At 40.5% G+C, this 22020-nt stretch overlaps 1 protein-coding gene across 1 annotated transcript in view; it reads right to left on the bottom strand.

The window, feature by feature from the left end:
- Positions 1 to 22020, bottom strand: part of sh3bp1 (SH3-domain binding protein 1) — a 111024-nt gene that overhangs the window by 18486 nt on the left and 70518 nt on the right. The window contains exons 11-15 of the mRNA XM_028815260.2: positions 20265 to 20376; positions 20096 to 20177; positions 10496 to 10576; positions 741 to 854; positions 28 to 125 (exon numbers count right to left, since the gene is read on the bottom strand). Coding sequence (XP_028671093.1) covers positions 28 to 125; positions 741 to 854; positions 10496 to 10576; positions 20096 to 20177; positions 20265 to 20376 — 487 coding nt within the window. The remainder of the gene's footprint in view (positions 1 to 27; positions 126 to 740; positions 855 to 10495; positions 10577 to 20095; positions 20178 to 20264; positions 20377 to 22020) is intronic.

Below are 22020 nucleotides of genomic sequence, written 5' to 3' on the forward strand. Positions count from 1 at the left end.
AAGTGTGGAACTCAACTAGGAACTTACCTCCAGGAAAGAGTTGGTCAGCTAGCTGGATAAGAGGCTCAATCACTGTGACCACCTGCACAGAGGATGCTGAAGCCATGTCCAAGGTGGCTGTGTCCCTTTGCCACATGAATAAAGGGAGAGGATTACATTTGGACTGTTAAAATTGTATTTTATGTTTCAGAATAAAAGCCAATAGATTTTCCTTAACAGCGCAAGGATTTTGTTACTTCCAACATTTTTCTGACAATCAAAAACATACTTTTAAAGTTACAGTGCTGTAAGGCTTTTGACATAAAGTGCAATTTATCAAAGGTTCAGTCTTTTTTTAAATATTGAACTTATTTCATTTGCTGTAGGTAAATAAAATGTTAACATAACAAAACCCATTGTTCAAAAGCTGAAATGTTGCATTTGCAGCTGTCATTTTCTGTTGTCCATATAGGATTAATTTCCCACTGGCACAGCCATCCGCTGGCTCTGTTTGTACATTGCAAATCAAAAGGAATCACACAAAGCCATGCATTCATAAAATGGTGCTTTAAGCGGTAACAAACAACAAACAGCTGATGAAATTTTAATTGTTTTGATTTTTTTGTGTTGTGGTAGAAGGATTAAGGTTCAGCAGAGAGCCAAGACTTAAACACAGCTTGGCATTAGTTAAAGAGCAAGAATTTAGAAAGCAGAATTCAGAAGTTCATAAAAAATGGTTATATTACCAAAAATATACTTACCCTTCATTTTGTGACCACAGCAGATTGGGACCAAGGACAATGGCAATATTGCTTGGAGACATTTTATTGATTTCTTGCAGCTCGGCTAATTTAGCAAGAAACTTGACCAAATACCTAAAGAACAGCACAGAAATAATAAGAAAAAACTTAAGCATTAATATTTAGAAAAGTGGGCAGCACAGTGGCTCAGGGCTTAGAGATGGTGACTTACACATCTAATGCTAAAAGTTTAAATATCGTGACTGGTAAGTTTTTTTGTGTGGATTTGACACATTCTTTCCATGTCTATGATGGTCTTCCTCTAGGCACTCCAGTTTTCCTCTCACCCCTCCAAAGACATGCATGTTAAATTAATTTCGGTCCTGAAATGGACTGGTGCCTCATCCAGGCTTGTTTCATGTCTTGTATTCAGTGAACCAAGAGAGCCACTCATCTTGAATTGACACACCTCTGCATCAAACCTTCAGCACTTCTTCTTCTTTCGGCTGCTACCATTAGGGGTTGCCACAGCGAATCATCTTTTTTCATATCTTCCTGCCCTCTACATCTTGCTCTGTTACACCCACCTCCTGCATGTCCTCTCTCAGCACATCCATAAACCTTCTCTTAGGCTTTCCTCTTTTCCTCTTGCCTGGCAGCTCCATCGTTAACATCCTTTTCCCAATATACTCAGCGTCTCTCCTCTGCACATGTCCAAACCAACACAATCTCGCCTCTCTGACTTTGCCTCCAAACCGTCCAACCTGAGATGACCCTCTAATGTACTCATTTCTAATCCTGTCCATCCTCGTCACACCCAATGCAAATCTTAACATCTTTAACTCTGCTACCTCCAGCTCTGTCTCCTGCTTTCTGGTCAGTGCCACCGTCTCCAGCCCATATAACATAGCTGGTCTCACTACCGTCCTGTAGATCTTCCCTTTCACTCTTGCTGATACCCGTCTGTCACAAATCACTCCTGACACTCTTCTCCACCCACTCCATCCTGCCTGCACTCTCTTCTTCACTTCTCTTCCAGAATCCCCATTACTCTGTACTGTTGATCCATATTTGTTTTACTCAGGTTTGACTTTCCTCCCATGTCTCAAAGATTATGTTAACTGGTAAACTGACAACTGTGAATTATCCTTATGTGTGCATATGAGTGCGCCATATGGCAGACTGACGTTTGGTCTGCTCTTTTCCCATCTTGTGATTGGGGTTGTCCGCACAGGCTTCACCCCATGACTAAACTAATCAAATATATAATTATATAAGATTTTTTGTTAGATTTTCTCAGTTTTCTAAAATGTATCAATATTTCTGAAAGAATTCAAAATAGAATAATCCAAAATAAAAACTGATACAATAAAAGTTATGCAGAAAGTAATTCACAAGACACAGAAAATGAGAAGGGCTAGAGCTGCAGTGAATGGAATTTGAATGAATATTTTGTACAATAGGTCTCATACATAATGCCACTGAGATACAGTACCTAGAAAATGTATTTACCCCCTTGGAAGTTTTCACATTTTATTCTTTTTAAAACATTGAACCACAGTGGATTTAACTTTTTTGATAGTGAGTAACAGAAAAAAAAATAATGTAAAAGTGAAAACAAATCTCTGCAAAGTGTTAAAATGAATTACAAATATAAAATGCAAACTAATCCATGGCATAAGTATTAACCCCCTTCAAAACAGTATTTAATAGAGTCACCAGTCTCTGTAAACATGTCTCTCTCTCAGCTTTGCACATCTGGACATGGACATTTTTTTCCTTAGTTGAGTGAACAGGTATTTTCAAGTGACATCACAAATTCTCTGTAGGACTAAGATCTGGACTCTGACTGAGCCTCTCCAGTACATCAACATTGTTGTTTTGAAGCCATTCCTCTGTATCTTTGGCTTTAAGCCTGAAGTTGTTGTCTAGCTGGAAAACAAATCTTCCAAACCACAGATGTCTTACAGACTGCATCAGGTTTTTGGTGGATTTTGCTGCTTTCTTTTTGCCCAGTTTCCTCATAAACCTTCTAGGGTCTACTTGAGAGGAGCATCCCCACAGAATGCTGCTACAACCACAATGCTTCACGGTGGATGTGGATGGTGTGTTTTTTGATAATGTGCAATATCTGGTTTACACCAGACATTGTGTTTAGCATAATGGCCAAACCGTTGGTGTCATCAGATCCTAGAAACTTCTTCCAGATGACTTCAGAATTCCACATGTGCCTTCTAACAAACTCTAGCTGAGATGTCATGTGTGTGTTTAAAAAAAGAAAAAAGAAAAAGTGTCTTTCTCTTTGCATCTTCCCGTAAAGCTGTGACTGGTGAAGTACCTATTCAATGTTCTTGTCTGCATAGTCTCTTCAATCTCAAATACAGTAGCATGTAATTCATTCCGAGTTCTCATACGTCTCTTGGTGGCCTCCCTCACTTATCTTCTTGCGCGATTATTCACTTCTTGTGGACGGCTTGCTCTAGGCAGATTACATCTCTGACATACTCTTTTCATTTCTTAATGATTGATTTAACTGGACTCCAAGGGGTATTCAGTAACTCGGATATTGTCTTGTCTCCATTCCCTGATTCGTGCTTTTCAGTCACTTTTTCACAGAGTTGCTTGAAGTGTTCTTTTGTTTTCAAGGTGTAGGTTCACCACCATACTGAGTGACTGCAAGATGGCCCTTCCAGATAAGGTGAGTTTATACTTCAATCAAATACGACCCAAGACAGGTGATCTCCATTGAAGTAACTTTGGGACTTCAAAAACCAGTGGGCTGCACCAGTGATGATTTTGGGATGTCATATTTCCATCCAACCATTATCCAACCCGCTATATCCTAACACAGGGTAACAGGGGTCGGCTGGAGCCAATCCCAGCCAGCACAGGGTGCAAGGCAGGTACAAATCCTGGGCAGGGCGCTAGCCCACCGCAGGGCACACACACACACACACACAACCCACACACCAAGCACACACCAGGGACAATTTAGGATTGCCAATGCACCTATTCTGCATGTCTTTGGACTGTGGGAGGAAACCCATGCAGACACGAGGAGAACATGCAAAATCCATGCAGGGAGGACCCGGGAAGCGAACAAAGGTCTCCTTACTGCGAGGCTAGCACTGCGCCACCGTGTCGCCCCAGGGATGTCATATTTATGCAATCAAATTGTTTGTCTTGTATTTGCATTTAATTTAGAACAGTTAGTAGAGATCTATTTTCACTTTGACTTTAAAGGGTCTTTTTCTGTTGATCAGAGTCAAAAAAAGCCAAATGAAATCCACTGTGATTTAATGTTGTATAACACTAACATGTGCAAACTTCTGGTTGAATACTTTTTGAAGGCACTATCAATGTTAAATATATTCTAATATGTAATGCTGAATGTGTGTTTGTGTGTTATGAAAATCCAAACCACTGAATGTCTCTCTGCATTGATTCCATATTTGTACAGGGGATGACTATAGGTTATGCTTCTTTATGAAATTTGTCATTGCAGGGAGACCTTATTCAGTTATTATTAGGAAAGTGCACTATGGAAACATTTTTGAGACCTGCGAGAGGGGTACAAAGTTGCTCCCTACAGTAGGTTTAGTCAGTGCAATTCTGGTTTGTGGCCAAAATCTTTTCACCTGGGAATTAATTTAGTGAATGCAACTGCGCTTTATTCTATCTCAGGAAATGCCAGGTACCCCTTGGAGTTTATGATACAAGTGCACGGAGGCTGACTGACATACCTGTCGAATAGTTTGACCGTGGGCTTAACATAATTAAATTTACATTCACATTCTGACTTGCAGGGCAGTTCTAAGCAGTTTGGGAGCCCTACGCTGTTCAGAAATGTACAGGACCCGGATGGGGGGGGTGGGGGTGTCCTGGGGGGCAGAGCCCGCCCGGAGCTCAGGAAGGTGTTCTAAGGCCTGATGACCAGTAGACCTACATATACGCTTGTGTGTATGCAGAGTGGTAAAATATTGATTTTGGTTCTGGATCTGGTAAAGGCCGGTAATATAGGGATATTTCATGATTTTATGGGGATCTCTCTGAATGAATCCGAAACGAATCTCTAAAATTAACGTTTGCTATAGTGCATTTGGCAAAGTTACGATGGCGTGACAATATTATTAGGGATTTAGGTGAAGATTGCAATTTGGATAATAAATTACCATTGTTAATAAGACTAAGAGATGCACTGAACTGAATTTCCTGGGACTGGCACAGACTGCTGCAGTGTCAGGGGCATGACAGGGACCCCAGGCCCACTGCCCGACAACAACAACAAAAAAAAATTGTAAGTCGGGGCCCTACGCAGATGTGTAGTTTGCGTATGCCTAAGAACGTCCCTGTGACTTGTACGTATGCTAATAAAGCTTTTCTAAACAGATATTTTAGTGATAAATATAGTAAACTAAATTTTGGCAAATGGAATACAAAGTAATCTTAAACTTAATAAAAGTTTAATAGAAGAAAGGTTCAGAAAATAACATTTTCAGGAATCAAAAACTTACTATGGGGACATAAGTTACTATTATCTATGGAGAAAGATCAGTTAGGCCCGTACCTGCGTGGGATTGTAGCTGATACAGGAGCTGTTGGGCTGTAAGCTGTTCTGCTAAAAGTTGTACTGGTATAACTTGTGTAATCACACCTGAGTAACTAAACCATTGTTGGGTGGACGTGCTATGTCTTTTATGATATGATTTCATGGAGATCGAAGGAGGCAGTGTGATCAGGATATGGCACCAAACAAACAGACAGTACTTAGAGTCACAGGCAGATAGGAGAGTCTAATATCGGTAAACAGAGAACACAGACTGACGAGCAAGAAACTCAAACTAAAATACTAGAGAAAGAAACAGTTAACACAACATGGCCTCTTTTTGGAAGCAACATTTAACTTTGCCTTGAGAGAGAGAGAGCTGCCTAAAGGCAGGAGTGATAAGAGTTGAGGTCAGGAACAAGAAAGATGACCAGAATACCAGACAAATCATCAAAGCCAAAACACAGTAATTAAATTCAAAGCCAAATGATACCAAGCAAAATTATCTCAACTTGTTTTCCTCTAACTAAACAACAAAGACATTTGAATTGTTTTGTAACATAATACAATACAAAGACAAATGTATTACTGCACCGCCATCTTATGTAAGGAATGTGAAATGACATCCGATGTACAACTCTGATTCCAAAAAGTTGGGACAGTATGGACAGAGAGAGAGAGGGAGAGAGAGGTTAGGAGCACATGCTGATACACCGCATTGCCGGGATCCCAGTGCAGCCATGTGACGTGTGACACTCCAGTACCACAATAGTTCAGATTAGAATGGAACCAGTGTGAGGTTTTTTATGGTGACTGGAGTGCCAGTTCTGCCACCAACCCCCAAGGTTTTCCCTGCAGGTAGGGCCTCCAACGCAGATGCAGATTAACGTCATACCCAGGATGGATCAATTTCAGGTTAAGGGCCTTGCTCCAGAGCTCAAAAGACTAGAGTCACTTTTGGCCTTTATGGGATTTGAACTGGCAACCTTCTGATTACCCGTGCAGATCCCTAGCCTCAGAGCCACCACTCCAACAGTATGTAAATGTTAATAAAAACAAAAAGGAATGGTTTAGAAATTTACTTTGACTTGTATTCAAACAAAAACAGTATAAAACACGAGGCGTTTCATTTTTTGCCTCATCAACTACATTGTTTTTTGAAGATACACATTTATTCTGAAATGAATGCCTGTAACACATTGGGACAAGGCAGTTTAGAACTATAAACAATGTGATAAGTAAAGTGACGTGAAAGAGGCGATCATGATATAAGGACCATCCAAAAAACGGCCCAGCCCTTTAAGAGCAAGGATGGGTGGAGGCTCCTTACCAACAGATGCATCAGTGAATGATACTACACTTTTTGAGAACAATGTTCCCTAAAGACAAATCAGTAGCCATGAGCAGGGAGTTCTGGAATGAGACTGAGCTGCCCGCTGTACTGACCTGCCTCTGACTGAGAATGTGTGGCGCATTATCAAGTGAAAACTATGGCAATGAAGGCCCTGTACAACTGCTGAAGACTTGCATCATGGATGAAAGAGGGAAAATTCCTCGGGGTTATTAAACAAACTAGTGATGCAACACAATGGCAGGCAATCGATTGTCCCAACTGTTTTGCGGTGTGTTGCAGTTATTGGATATGACATGAGTGTATCAACAATTAAATTCACAAAGTAAAACATCCAATAAATGTGTTGTGATATTTTCACTATAGTACACAGTGAATGGAATGTACACATCACTCCTGTTTGTTTTTATTAGAATTTTCCATTACTGTCCAAACTGTGTTTTTAATAGCTTCCTGGCCGCATAACCAGCAACAGGTGTCATCTGCATGAACAGCATTGCTGCAGCAATGCAAAACAAGCACAAGATGGCACTGTGGTGACATCACCTGTCACAATGCTACAATATTTCTCTGTGGTACATAAGCATCCATATATCTACTAAAAGTGGACATGTATTTAGGATGGGGCTTAAAAGGCTTTCCTAAGAAATGGTCAGTGAACTCGGAATTAGGAGATGATTTGGGATAAGTGTTGAAAATGTGGGAGAAAGGAAAGCCAAGGATTCTAGAAAATAATTGGGAAGTGAGGTAGAGCAGTGTTACTGGTGTTATTAGTACAAATACGTGAACAAGGCATCTGACCAGACTGACAGGGTTGCAAGTCCAACATGGTTAGATCTGGTGCGGAGTGTTTGTATATTTTGCATTTTATTATTTGGTGTTTTCCCATTTTTGAGCCACATTTTCTTCAGGGTCCTCAGAAAGCACAACCTGGACTCCAACCTGCTACTGACCTTCTACCGCTTGTCCATCGAGAGCCTGCTGATGTACTGTATCACAGTATGGTACGGCAGCTGCACCATGGACGACAGAGAAAGGCTTCAGAAAGTAGTAAAGGCTGTACAGAAGAGCATCGGCTGCCCTCTCCCCTCCCTGATGGACATTTACACCTCAGCAGAGCAAAAAACATCATCAAGGACAGCTCCCACCCTGGCTCTGATCTGTTTGACCTGTTGCCCTCAGGGAGGCACTACAGGTGCATCACAACAAGGACAAACAGACTCAAGAACAGTTTTTTCCCAAAAGCCATAACCATTCTAAACTCACACATGCACTGACTACACAGTCTAACCCCCCAACCCCTGGACGTCCTTCTATGCATCAGCTGTGCAATATCCAATATCTAAATGGTACTGATAATAAGTGTGTAATATCTGTATACTGTACAATATCATTACTCTCAGGGTCCAACATCCACTACTCACTGCACATGATCATCATTATTGTGCAATATTTAAATTATGTGCAATAACCCAATAGTGCAATAGTAATTTATTCTTTCCAGAATTTAAATAATGTGCAATAACCCAATAGTGCAATAGTAATTTATTCTTTCCAGTATTTAAATAATGTGCAATAACCCAATAGTGCAATAGTTATTATTCTTTCCATATGTATAGGCCTATAGCGTCGCAGAACTTTTTTGCAACTTCTTTGCAGCTTTTCTCAACTTTTTGCACCATTTGTTTATTTACTTGTTGTGTTCTACATATATGTCTGCAGTGAAGGAGCTGCTTTTAATCTCATTGTACATGTGTATAGTGACAATAAAAGGCATTCTATTCTATTCTATTCTATTCTATTCTATTATTCAGGTTTCATTTATGTCTTATGTGCTCTCTTTTTTCTAATGCCACTCTGGTATTTGCAATTATTTATTCTTTAAGAAAAAATCACTTTATTCGTAACTAGCTGAAATACCCAGTGTTGCCTCGGAGGAAAATAAAGTGTTTTTTTTTTTAAATTGTTTGAGAAAAATATAAGAAAAAAAAACACAACTTTAAAAATAAAAATAAATTAACAAACAATGAAGACTTACTAATGTGCTTGTCTTGTATGTATGTTATCATGCAGTTGACGCTCGGAACCGGACAACTCTATTTAATTTCAAAAGCAACAGGGACGCGGTGTTGCTCAAACCTAAAGAATGTTGGCAGTCACTTCCAGTTCGCCCTCTGGTGGTCATTCCAAGTGTCTACTGGATGATAACGTGCATACAAGACCGCAAGATCACCCCCACAATACCCAGAAGGGTTGATTTCATCCTGCAGTATTTTTAGTTAACCAATGAGAAACGTGTGTAACAAGTTTCGTGAAAATCGCTCCAGGCATTCGGAAGTGATACTGGAACGAATGAACGAACATACATACATACATACATACATACATACATACATACATACATACATACATACATACATACATACATACATACATACACATAGACTTTTATATATTTAAATAGATTAAGATTATTTGATTGACTTCATCAGCATGCCATTTTGATCATCATCTTTCTTGGGTGAGTTTTCTGACATCTACAGTGACTTGTTGATGGGGAAGACCTCTGGTTGGTAGTCATGAGATGGGATGCTGACAATACACCCTTGATTTCATTATGTACATCTTATTTAAAAAAAATGGCCTGCAGTTTTCAAGCTTCTGGATGCAAATTTACAAAACAAGTTGAAATCATACAGTTAGGGAACAGGAGACTTAGTCATGGCTTGGACCTTTTACTCTTCTGTTTATTTAGTCACTTGCTTGTCATGACATTCCAAGTTTAGAATCTTAGCTTGATATGATTATTTTATATCAATTTTTAAAGTCTTTTTAGATGTCACCTTGGGCAGAATACTGTCAGTCATGACAATGTTTGTTTGTTTAAATAAATTTAGGGCAATGCACAATTTAAGTTTTCTTTTTCACTAACTAAAGCTAATTCAAATCCAGTAAACAAGTGAAAAAAATGAATTCATTTCTAATCAACAAATTAGGCATGATTATAAATAACAGGTTAAAAAAAGTGTTAACGATTCCTGTGATGGACTGGCAACCTGTCCAGGATTTGTTCCTGCCTTGTGCCCTGTGCTAGTTGGGATAGGCTCCAGCACCCTCTGTGCCCCTGGTCTGGATTAAGCAGGTAAGAAAATGACATGACATGGCACTAACAGTTCATGCAAAAATTAAATGTGATTGCTAACCAAATAAATGAATTGGCAGGAATTACTAAATTTGTGCAGGATACCCACAATCCCATGCCATATTTCAAGCCCTGATACCTTCATTGTATAAGTCAGCGTTTCTCAACTTTTAAGTATTTGCGACCCAAGTTTTCATAACAGTTTTAATTGCGCTCCCCTAACGTTTTTTAGAAACCCTAATAAAATATATTCCTATATTTTTTGCTGCCGATACACCTATACAAGTTTCAAATTTCCCTACGAATAGCGAAATTCAGCCACATATGGCAAACATTCGCGCCCCCTTTTTTGTTTTGTTTTGTTACGCCCCACAGTTTGAGAAACGCTGGTATAAGTGAACAACATTTTGCTTTAATCTGTTTTCAGAAGTCATTGAGTTCCTCTTGGGGTCGCTGGTAGTCACAGCCTTTTCCAGCAGCAGGAGTCAACCCGGGGTGGCACATTAGTCAACTGCAGGGTAGACTCGCACATTCGCACTGTGTGTGAGATCGTGCAGACTTCCTATTGAAGGCACCCCACTATAGTCCATTCATTATCACTTGCTATACCATCATGTTATCATATAAACATCTGTTAAACCATCCATACATTAAACAATTTAACTCGGAAATTATTCTGTTAATGGAACAAGAAGATTAAAAGATGAAAATATAAGCAATTCACTTAAAAGGCTTACCTCAGGTTGTCATAATTCTCATTTGGTAACCTTCTACAAATGTCTCGGAATACTTCCAGCTTTGCTTCTGTATTTTTCTCACTGTAACATTTCAGAAAGAGTAGTCATATACAGTTTAGGGAGAAAGGCTCTTCCAAGACTTGATTAAAATCAGCCAAACATATAGTGTTTATTCAAACTCAAGCCCTAATATTTCACCCTTACGCTTTAACATCATGGTTTATGGACATGTTTGCCTGTTCACATGTACAGAGTACAGTTACTTGCACTCGTAATAAATATGAAACACACTGGCCACTCTTCACAGCCATGATCCACAAGTATTACTAGAATGGAATGGGGTAAGCAGTACTATGACTTCACAGGTTTGGTTTGCTGACTTACTTTCAGTCTGTCGTCTTTTCCAGATTATTTGATTTTATTTTTAAAGAGTTAGTGTGATTGGTGACTATAGCTTTGATTTTGTCATGACTGTGTTCTCCATTCACACCCTTTATTTGTTAATTTGGCCTCTCATCTGGAAAGTACAGGGATGCCATTCACTAGGCTGAGAACTGGACTCATAGCTGAAGGGCACTGAACATTGAATGAGTCAGTAAAAGCTGAGCACTACTCATGTGATCAAGGATTTATGGATTTTATTTCAATGGTTGCTTGCAAAGCAAGTGCCTAAGGGATTTTGCATCATAAAAAAGCAAAAATATAAAACAATTTCAAAAAATAAAACTTTCTATTAAATTACAAAAAGTGTTCCATTGTGTCCGTGTTATTCAGCCTTGACCACTCCCCTCCACAAAGCTCGCCCAATCGTTACTCCTACTGCGCACATCCTCTCTCCGTCCAACCCCGTGACACTTTCAGTGCTAACTCGCCCTTCAATGCAATCGGTTATAATGGCAAGGCAGGAGAGCAAATTATCTGTTCAAGAACATCGAATTTTAGATTGCGACAAATAAAGAGCAGCAAGAGCTGATAATGAACGTCGAAAAAAAAGAAGTCCCCTAGTGTCTACATAAAATATAATTACATGAAACAAAACAAGATTTAAATATTTGAAATACATGAAAACAAATATCTACATGGAATTAAAAAATTGCTCAAGTAATACAAAAAGTTTCATGTCTTGATTTGAACTTGTCTAAACACTGCAGCTTCCTCATTCTGATTGGAAGTGAATTCCAAAGTTTAGGTGCATAAAAGCTGAAGGCTCGAGCCACAGAAGATTTTGGAGCCAGAGGAAGATGGGAGTCAGTGGACTAAAAGACCTCTATTTGCCACATAATAGTTTATCAAACTGAATAGTTACAAAGGAGATTTATTGTTTAGATTAAAGTCAAAATTTTTAAATTAATTTGGTTCATAAAACTAAAGTTATACCAGAACATGTCTTGCTATGTGCTGAAAGGTGAGTGGCTGAAAACTAAAGACCATTTGAAGGCTATATTTAGATCACTTTTGAAGAATAAAGCAGTGGCCAAAGTACCTGTAACTGCCTGGTTATATTTGTTTAATGGGTTAAGGTAAGACAATATTACTGTTGTGAAAGAGTGCTCGGACACAGACAGACACGACACCAGAGATCCACAACAAACACATTTATTGTTCCCTCTCTACTTCGCAACACAGTGGACAAACCACCAGTATAAATTTAGCTCACAGTCCTTTTCTTCAGCCACCTTCACTCCTCGAATCGCAAGCTCCGTCCTCTGCCTCCCAACTCCAGCTCTCCGACTGCAGTGAGGTGGTCCCTTTTATAATGCACCCAGATGTGCTCCAGGTGCTCCCTGATGGTCTTCTTACAGCATTTCCTGGTGTGGCGGAAGTGCTGCGGTCCAAGGCTCCATAGTTCATCGGGCGCTTCTAAGCTCTGATCCCGTGGCCCCAATGCAAACCAGGGTGGCTGTCCTCTCGTTGTTCAGCAGAGGTATTGTCCCTCTCCTGGTACTTCTAGGTGTCCCGGCTGGGCAGGATCCCCAGCCGTCCGCCACACTGTACTAACTGTGTAAGCCCATGCTGTAAAAAGCTTGGGGTTGTAGAAACTATTGACATCATCAGAAAAAAAAAAAATGAAATGTAGAGATGTCAGGTAATTGAAAGGAACTACTCTGGTCGTCTCTCTCCTATGAGGATTTGTGTTGCCGATGTGCTTACATCGCTTCTGCATTAGCAGCTAAGTGACTTTGTTTTTCTTTGGAGGTTTTATTTTGCCGACATGCTTGCCTCACTTGTGTATTAGCGGCGGGAGGAAAAGTAAAAGGGGTACCATTTTGCCGATGTGCTTGCCTTGCTTGTATATTAGCGACTAAGCGAGTTTCTGTTTTCTCAGAAGTGGAGCCCTTACCCGACTCCAACTCTCACTTCTGGGTCGGACAGACACACACACTTCCACGCGTAGATGTTTATATATAAGATGTTTTAAATGTGTACCTTTTCATAATTGCTGACTTAGACTTAAGTGGCTTATCTATTATCAATCTTTTTGTGTAGTTGACCATTTTTTAAAATGGTATATGTTCAAGGAGCGGAGTTACAGCTGCTCGGTAAAGGGGGCTTTGGAGATGGTTTTCCTAGGAGTTTCAAATGATCAGTGAAGGCTCCCACTTTGCAGTTTTGAGTTTGGGGGTAGGTTACCCTGGAGTTTCCAGTGGCTTGTGAACAGTGGGTTTTGACCGGCCAATACGTTTAACCAGAAATATTACTGTACAGCAGATGAAAAATGAGCTGGAATAAGATCTATCTATCTATCTATCTATCTATCTATCTATCTATCTATCTATCTATCTATCTATCTATCTATCTATCTGTCTGTCTGTCTGTCTGTCTGTCTGTCTGTCTGTCTGTCTATCTATCTATCTATCTATCTATCTATCTATCTATCTATCTATCTATCTATCTTTTTCAAAGAAAGACATAATCGTCCTTTTATTAAGAACTAGCTGTGCTAACATTCAAAGGTGGGTTAAAAATGTAAGTAATCAACAATCTCATTGTTAACATGTACGATGCAATGTATGTCTCTGTTAAATGCCATTTGGTATTGGATTCATAAAAGCAGTGTTAATGTCTGAGATGTGCCATCTATTGCAATGACACATGTGATGCATTTTATTGCTAAAAATGTTTGTGATGTGCCATCTTTTTGAGTGACAGAGACATAACAACTGGTTGGACACAAAGGCAGACATTTGTCCTTTTATTAAGGTGGATAATATGGCATTTCTTATCAGTTTTTGTATCATACTTGAATCCCAAACTATAGTATAATTCAGGAGACATAGTTCTTTGAGTAAACAATAAAACAAATTTTCTCTAGGAAATCAGAGTTTTGGTAAGTTTGTACTTCACTGCTAACGAAATAAGGTTCTTTCGAGTGTCACTGGCTATTTCTGATTCAAACTGGGTGTTTTTATTGTGAATTCCAAGAACTACAGAGGCCCCCACTAACTCGTAAGACGGCACTCATCAGTTGCTTGGTGATGACACAATCCTTACATTTCAGATCATCAGTTTTCACACATTGTGCACAGCTCAAATACAAATTATAGTATAGAGAGACAAAATACCAGTTACCACTTTTTTTTTTTTTTTATTTTACACACTTTTTAATTGGAAACAAATTTGTAAGCCTTAAAAATCACTGTATTGATTCCAAAGACAAATTGTTTATCTTACTATGGAGTGTAAAGTTTTCCTATCCTGTTTCTTGATCACAGAGAAGGCTAATTAAGCACTCACTGTGCAAAGGAGGTAGTGAAATGTAATTAAAATTTGAGTATAAACCAGGAAGACATATAGTGTAAATGGATAAATACTGTATATGATTGTAATGACACCACTTGGATGGAATTTCATTTGGTGAATATTGTACAAATAAACATCTATAAAAGCTAGGGGCCTTCGTTTGCCAACCCCCCTGCATGCACTATGTGCCAGCAACTTTGTGTCTCTGCCACTCGCAAACAACAAAACGTTTAATTCTCATGGGAAGAAAAACTACTTTTCCATGATGGCAACACGAATTAGACGATCTACAAGTCTCCGACTTAAAGTTTAAATCCAAACAATATCTACATACTTCTGTCATATCACCTATGTCCATATATTCAATCTCTTTTAGCTTTTACCTTTTCGTCAATTTTGCTTTGAATTTTGATTCCATGTTTGGAATTACATCGTGACAACTCAGCGTATAACTGCCCGTGAGTGAATATCGTTTCTTTCTCTCTGCACAAAGTGTGTCTGACAATAACATTCATACAAATGAGAAATGATTGAATTGTGTGCGTGGTTGTAAATATTTTAGATGTGGGCAGGACTTTTCCAAATCTCTTTGCATAAAGTCTTGTCTCGCGGGGCTTGAAATTTTCTCTTGCGGGATTTCACTTTCACCAAACAACCAAATCTTTTAATTCCCGCAGGAATCCCCTCTTCATTGGGAAGAAACACTACTTTTTCCTGATGACAACACGAATTAGACGATCTACAAGTCTCCGACTTCAAGTTTAAATCTGAACAATATATTTGATCTCTTTTCGCTATTCCGTTATTTTGCCGAGTATTAATTTCCATTTGTTTGCGCTAATGCGATCTTTACTATAATTTTTTGAGTCTTTCGAATTTTCGTACTTCCATTATCTCTAACCTGCTCTGCATGTGTATCGCGCCAACATTTTTTGAATTCTTTACGACGTTCTACTTTGTCATCTACTCTTTGTCTTTTATTTCCGGCCCTGGGCGCGGTTAATTCTCTTGGCACAAAGTCTCATCTCACGGGATGTGAAAATGTCTCTCTTTAAAAGATCACATCTCGTCGCAGGATAAAAAGTCTCCTCTCCCAAGATTTTTTATTATAATAGAGAGACATACAATAACAGAAATCAAAACACTGTAAACAACCAATTGAAAAACATGCCAAGATACATTTATAAAATTGGTGCAGATCTATTTTAAGTTCACCCATCTCACCACTTGTGTATAAGTACTATTATAAAATATGACAGTCCTGACCTTGATTGGGTGAGGTGTGATAGGTCAGTTAAGATCTTAATGGTTTTACACTTCATTCTGCAAGACTATAGTAAGCTGACAATGGAGAAGAAGTGACCGCTCTATCAGACCACTTCCTATCCTTGGCTGACACACTGCCATACTGAACTGTGCTGGAGAAGGTCAAAATGTTCAAGTAAAGGACCAGTAGAAATTTGTACTGCTTCCTCTCATAGTCAGAATATCTTTGACTGCCTCTGCTGAGCATTTTTGATTATGACAGATTTGTTGAGCTGCCATGGTTGTGTTGTAATCTTGGATTTGGGACCTTGTATTCCCAGTTTTGGGTTGAATCATTGAATCATTGCTCTGTGTATCTGGGTAGGCTGTGTTTGCATCACTGCAGCCATATTCTTTACGTTTGCTAGGCCCATTGATGGTCATGCGACCTGCTGAGTCATCTCGAAACAGCACCTGACTTCTATGTATTGGATCCTCTTATGAAAGCTCTCTACTTCTTCTTATGGTTAGTGTGCTGCTCAGCCACACAAACACTGGGAGACAGATAAGAGTAGTAAACAAAAGTGAAAGTCTCTAACCTGAAAATCAATTAGTATGTAGTGTTTAAGCCTAAAACAAAATTTAAGTTGAAGACAAAAATTCAGAAAAATAAAGGGTCAGAAGAACTTTAAATCACACAACAGCACTTGTATTCAGGTATTCCCAATTTCAGGAAGTGACCCTAAGGACCAATCTCTAAACACTGTAACCCCAGAAGTCACTCCTATACTGAATTCTGATGTCGCTGGCAACAGCATGGCAGCTGTCATAAAGCTGTAGCAAGGCAACTCCTGTTTCCAGACCAAAATGTTGTCATGGTGTGACGGTTAGGGTTAGCTCTTTGTCCCTTGGCAGCTGGTGCCGGGAAACATCGATAAACAGACTGAGGACACACACAGTCAAGAGGCTGTGCAAAGTGCTTCAGTGTTTTGCCTTTACCACTACAATGTGTCCAAAATGTGCAGTGTGATCTCTCTATTATAAAAAAAAATCTTTGGCACAGGGAGGAAGACTAGGGAGATGAGACGTGATCTTCTCAGAAGACAATTTGAAGTCCCGCACAAGACACTTTAACTTGCTCCCAGCTCTTAAAACAACGATGAGAGACAAGCAAAACTCACAGCTCGCCAGCAGCAGAAAGCCAGCAGATGATCCGACCGCTTCTCCTTAAGTGCATGCAGCCACCCTAAATCTCTCCCCCAAACCCCCCCCCCCCTCTTCACAATGCGAGTGGCAGAGACGCGAAGTGGCAAAAGGACAGCTGCTGTATAGGCTTTGAAATGATCAGGCAGTGCAACAAGCAGAAAAGGCAGCTCGCAAGCAGCAACAAGCCAGTAGATGATTCGACCGCTTCTCCTTAGCGTGTGTTCAGTCCCCTCCCCGCCCTTCACAATGCGAGTGGCAGAGACACGAAGTGGCAAAAGGACAGCTGCTGTATAGGCTTTGAAATGATCAGGCAGTGCAACAAGCAGAAAAGGCAGCTCGCAAGCAGCAACAAGCCAGTAGATGATTCGACCGCTTCTCCTTAGCGTGTGTTCAGTCCCCTCCCCGCCCTTCACAACGCGAGTGGCAGAGACACAAAGTGGGTAAAGGACAGCTGCTGTACAGGCCTTAAAATGATTGACGGGCAGCGCGACAGCAGCAGCAGCAGAAAGACAGCAGATGATGCGATGGCATCTCCTTAGCAAGCGTTCAGCCGCCCCCCCCCCCCCCCCCCTTCACAATGTGAGCAGCGTTATATGCCCTGCGAGAAAGAGATTTAACCACGCCTGGGGCCAGAAATAAAGGACAGTGAGACATCATTTAAAACAAGTCCACGGACATCTAACCTAGCAGTTGTTGGATTGCTTTTGGCAGTCAAACAACGACAAGCGACAAGTAAAACACTAAGCTCAGCAGCAGCAGAAAGCCAGCAAATGATCTGACAACTTCTCCTTAGCATGCGTTCAGCCACCCTAACTCCCCCTCCGCCCCCTTTCACAACGTGAGCGACAGAGACATGAAGTGGAAAAGGGACAGCTGCTGAACAGGCTTTGAAATGATCGGGCAGAGAGACAAGCAGAACAGGCAGCTCGCCAGTAGCAGATGCAGCGTTATACGTCCTGCGAGAAAGAAATGTAACCACGCCCGGGGCCGGAAATAAAGGGAAAGTTTTGTTTTTCTACAAGTTTTAAAGTAAAAGTGAAAAAAATGCATATGTAACAATTCCCATGAAAATAACAATCTCTTTAAATTGTATATCCGGTAAACCAAACCCGGAGGTGGGCAAGCGAAGTGAGCAGAGGGCAGAGCCCCCTAGTCTTCAATAAATAAATAATCCATTAAACCAAAATGTATGTGTGGGTTAAAAAGTCATTAATAAATAGATACAATAAAAAAGAGGTTAAAATCCAGACAGAAAACAATCTTCTAAAAACAAATATTATGAGCCTTTGATTCCACTTCCTATACTGAAATCTCCTCTGCTTACCCTCCTTAGTGTGAGATGTCCTCTGACTGCTGCTGGAGTATTTGAATTTCCCCTTGGGTATTAATAAAGTATCTATCTATCTATCTATCTATCTATCTATCTATCTATCTATCTATCTATCTATCTATCTATCTATCTATCTATCTATCTATCTATCCATCCATCCATCCATCCATCCATCCATCCATCCATCCATCCATCCATCCATCCATCCATCTATCTATCTATCTATCTATCTATCTATCTATCTATCTATCTATCTATCTATCTATCTATCTATCTATCTATCTAAGTGCAGTCAACTCTTTACCGGTTCGTGCCTTACCGCATCTCTCAGTGTCTCTGTGGAGGCTCATAAGCCCTGCTCCCTTTCTCCTTCCACTGTTCCCAGGCGTCTGAGGGTCCTCTAGGAGTGCCTGGTTGCCTTTGCTCCCCTGCATTGCTCAGCAAGGAGTGACCATATGTTCAAGTGGTATATACACAAACCATTTGGGGTCATTCCATTCCTGACTGATAGCCTTTTCCATTTCTCTTAACCTCCATTCTCTCCACTGCAATCTCGCCCCCTGTTCCCTGTCTGGACTCCTTCTATATATGGCTAGGGATGCAGGTGATGATAGACCCCGGAGTGCTAATGAGACAATCAACTGGGCCATGTCAGCCGATCTCCCCAATTTACATGCCAGAGCTTCTCCACCATGCGACTAGACACACCCACACTGCTCTGAAGCTCGAGTGCCTTTATTAAATTATTTAAAATCACGCATCACTACGGACCTCTCTAATCACATTTGGGGGAACAGAAGTAAATATTAATTACTTTTAAACAACCATCAAAAAATCATTATGGAGCAGTCCATTGTACTGTACAATGATATAAATGTAACTACATTAACCTATAATAAACTGCTCAAAAAATTAAAGGAACACCTTGAAAACACATCACCTCTAAATGGGAAAAAATATCATGCTGGATATCTCTACTGATATGGACTGGGAAATGTGTTAAGAATGACAGGATACCACATCGTTTGATGGAAATGAAAATTATCAACCAACAGAGGGCTGAATTCAAAGACACCCTGAAAATCAAAGTGAAAGAATGATGCGGCAGGCTACTCCATTTTGCCGAAATTTCATTGTAGCAACTCCAAACCATACTCAGTAGTTTGTATCGCTCCCACGTGCTTGTATGCATGCCTGACAACAGGGCATGCTCCTAATGATACGATGGATGGTGTCCTAGGGGATCTCCTCCCAGATCTGGATCAGGGTATCACTGAGCTTCTGGACTGTCTGAAGTGCAACCTGGCGCCGTCAGATGGACCGAAACATAATGTCCCACCCAGAGGTGTTCTATTGGATTTAGGTCAGGTGAGTGTGGGGGCCAATTAATCGTATCAATTCCTTCATCCTCCAGGAACTACCTGCATACTCTCGCTACATGAGGCCGGCCATTATCATGCCCCAGGAGAAACCCAGGACCCACTGCACCAGCATAAGGTCTGACAATGGGTCCAAGGATTTCATCCTGATACCTAATGACAGTCAAGGTGCCATTGTCTAGCCTGTAGAGGTCTGCGCGTCCATCCATGGATATGCCTTCCCAAACCACCAAACCGGTCATGCTGAACGATGTTACAGGCAGCATAACGTTCTCCATCGCTTCTCTAGACCCTTTCACGTTTGTCACATGTGCTCAGGGTGAACCTGCTCTCATCTGTGAAAAGCACAGGGCGCCAGTGATGGACCTGCCAATTCTGGTATTCTATGGCAAATGCCAGTCAAGCTCCACGGTGACAGGCAGTAAGTACAGGGCCCACTAGAAGACGTTGGGCCCTCAGACCACCCTCATGAAGTCTGTTTCTGATTGTTTTGTCAGAGACATTCTGGAAATCATTTTGTTGGCTCTGGCAGTGCTCATTTTGTTCCTCCTAGCCACAGGTCATATAACAAAGATGTAAATTATAACAATGTTCTTAAAAATGTCAGTCCTAGTTGAGTAAAATGCTATCATATTTTATTTCATAGGAACATTTTTGCCCCCAAAAAACTGCATATGGTTGTGGAGTTCAGAAGCCTACCTTGAAGCTTTAAACCAATCATTGTAGAGTTCAAAAGTCATTATTGGCTCAGGAAGTTCTCTCAAGTATGACTTCAAGGCACCTAAATGAGAAAATGCACAATAACTAATGAGCAGAGAAGAGTCACTTGCTGAGGATATCACTGGAGCATGCTGTCTTTTTCCTGTACCTGCAACTGCATGTGGATCAGAATAAAACTCTGTAGGGTCAATATTTCCACTGTCCAGTCCTGATTTGAGCTTCTTCAAGATGGAAGCTGCTGCAGCTAACCTGAAGAGACCCTGTATGTGAACAGACAATGATGCATTAATACACTATACATACTAAAGTTCTACACCCAAGAGTCTGACTGAAGGTGTAAATTATTCAGTTATATACAGTGGTGTGAAAAACTGTTTGCCCCCTTCCTGATTTCTTATTCTTTTGCATGTTTGTCACACAAAATGTTTCTGATCATCAAACACATTTAACCATTAGTCAAATATAACACAAGTAAACACAAAATGCAGTTTGTAAATGGTGGTTTTTATTATTTAGGGAGAAAAAAAAATCCAAACCTACATGACCCTGTGTGAAAAAGTAATTGCCCCCCTGAACCTAATAACTGGTTGGGCCACCCTTAGCAGCAATAACTGCAATCAAGCGTTTGCGATAACTTGCAATGAGTCTTTCACAGCGCTCTGGAGGAATTTTGGCCCACTCATCTTTGCAAAATTGTTGTAATTCAGCTTTATTTGAGGGTTTTCTGGCATGAACCGCCTTTTTAAGGTCATGCCATAGCATCTCAATTGGATTCAGGTCAGGACTTTGACTAGGCCACTCCAAAGTCTTCATTTTGTTTTTCTTCAGCCATTCAGAGGTGGATTTGCTGGTGTGTTTTGGGTCATTGTCCTGTTGCAGCACCCAAGATCGCTTCAGCTTGAGTTGACGAACAGATGGCCGGACATTCTCCTTCAGGATTTTTTGGTAGACAGTAGAATTCATGGTTCCATCTATCACAGCAAGCCTTCCAGGTCCTGAAGCAGCAAAACAACCCCAGACCATCACACTACCACCACCATATTTTACTGTTGGTATGATGTTCTTTTTCTGAAATGCTGTGTTCCTTTTACGCCAGATGTAACGGGACATTTGCCTTCCAAAAAGTTCAACTTTTGTCTCATCAGTCCACAAGGTATTTTCCCAAAAGTCTTGGCAATCATTGAGATGTTTCTTAGCAAAATTGAGACGAGCCCTAATGTTCTTTTTGCTTAACAGTGGTTTGCGTCTTGGAAGTCTGCCATGCAGGCCGTTTTTGCCCAGTCTCTTTCTTATGGTGGAGTCGTGAACACTGACCTTAATTGAGGCAAGTGAGGCCTGCAGTTCTTTAGACGTTGTCCTGGGGTCTTTTGTGACCTCTCGGATGAGTCGTCTCTGCGCTCTTGGGGTAATTTTGGTCGGCCGGGCCACTCCTGGGAAGGTTCACCACTGTTCCATGTTTTTGCCATTTGTGGATAATGGCTCTCACTGTGGTTCGCTGGAGTCCCAAAGCTTTAGAAATGGCTTTATAACCTTTACCAGACTGATAGATATCAATTACTTCTGTTCTCATTTGTTCCTGAATTTCTTTGGATCTTGGCATGATGTCTAGCTTTTGAGGTGCTTTTGGTCTACTTCTCTGTGTCAGGCAGCTCCTATTTAAGTGATTTCTTGATTGAAACAGGTGTGGCAGTAATCAGGCCTGGGGGTGGCTACGGAAATTGAACTCAGGTGTGATACACCACAGTTAGGTTATTTTTTAACAAGGGGGCAATTACTTTTTCACACAGGGCCATGTAGGTTTGGATTTTTTTTCTCCCTAAATAATAAACACCATCATTTAAAAACTGCATTTTGTGTTTACTTGTGTTATATTTGACTAATGGTTAAATGTGTTTGATGATCAG

This window comes from Erpetoichthys calabaricus, chromosome 12 (genome assembly GCF_900747795.2).
Source record: "Erpetoichthys calabaricus chromosome 12, fErpCal1.3, whole genome shotgun sequence".
Classification (NCBI taxonomy): domain Eukaryota; kingdom Metazoa; phylum Chordata; class Cladistia; order Polypteriformes; family Polypteridae; genus Erpetoichthys; species Erpetoichthys calabaricus.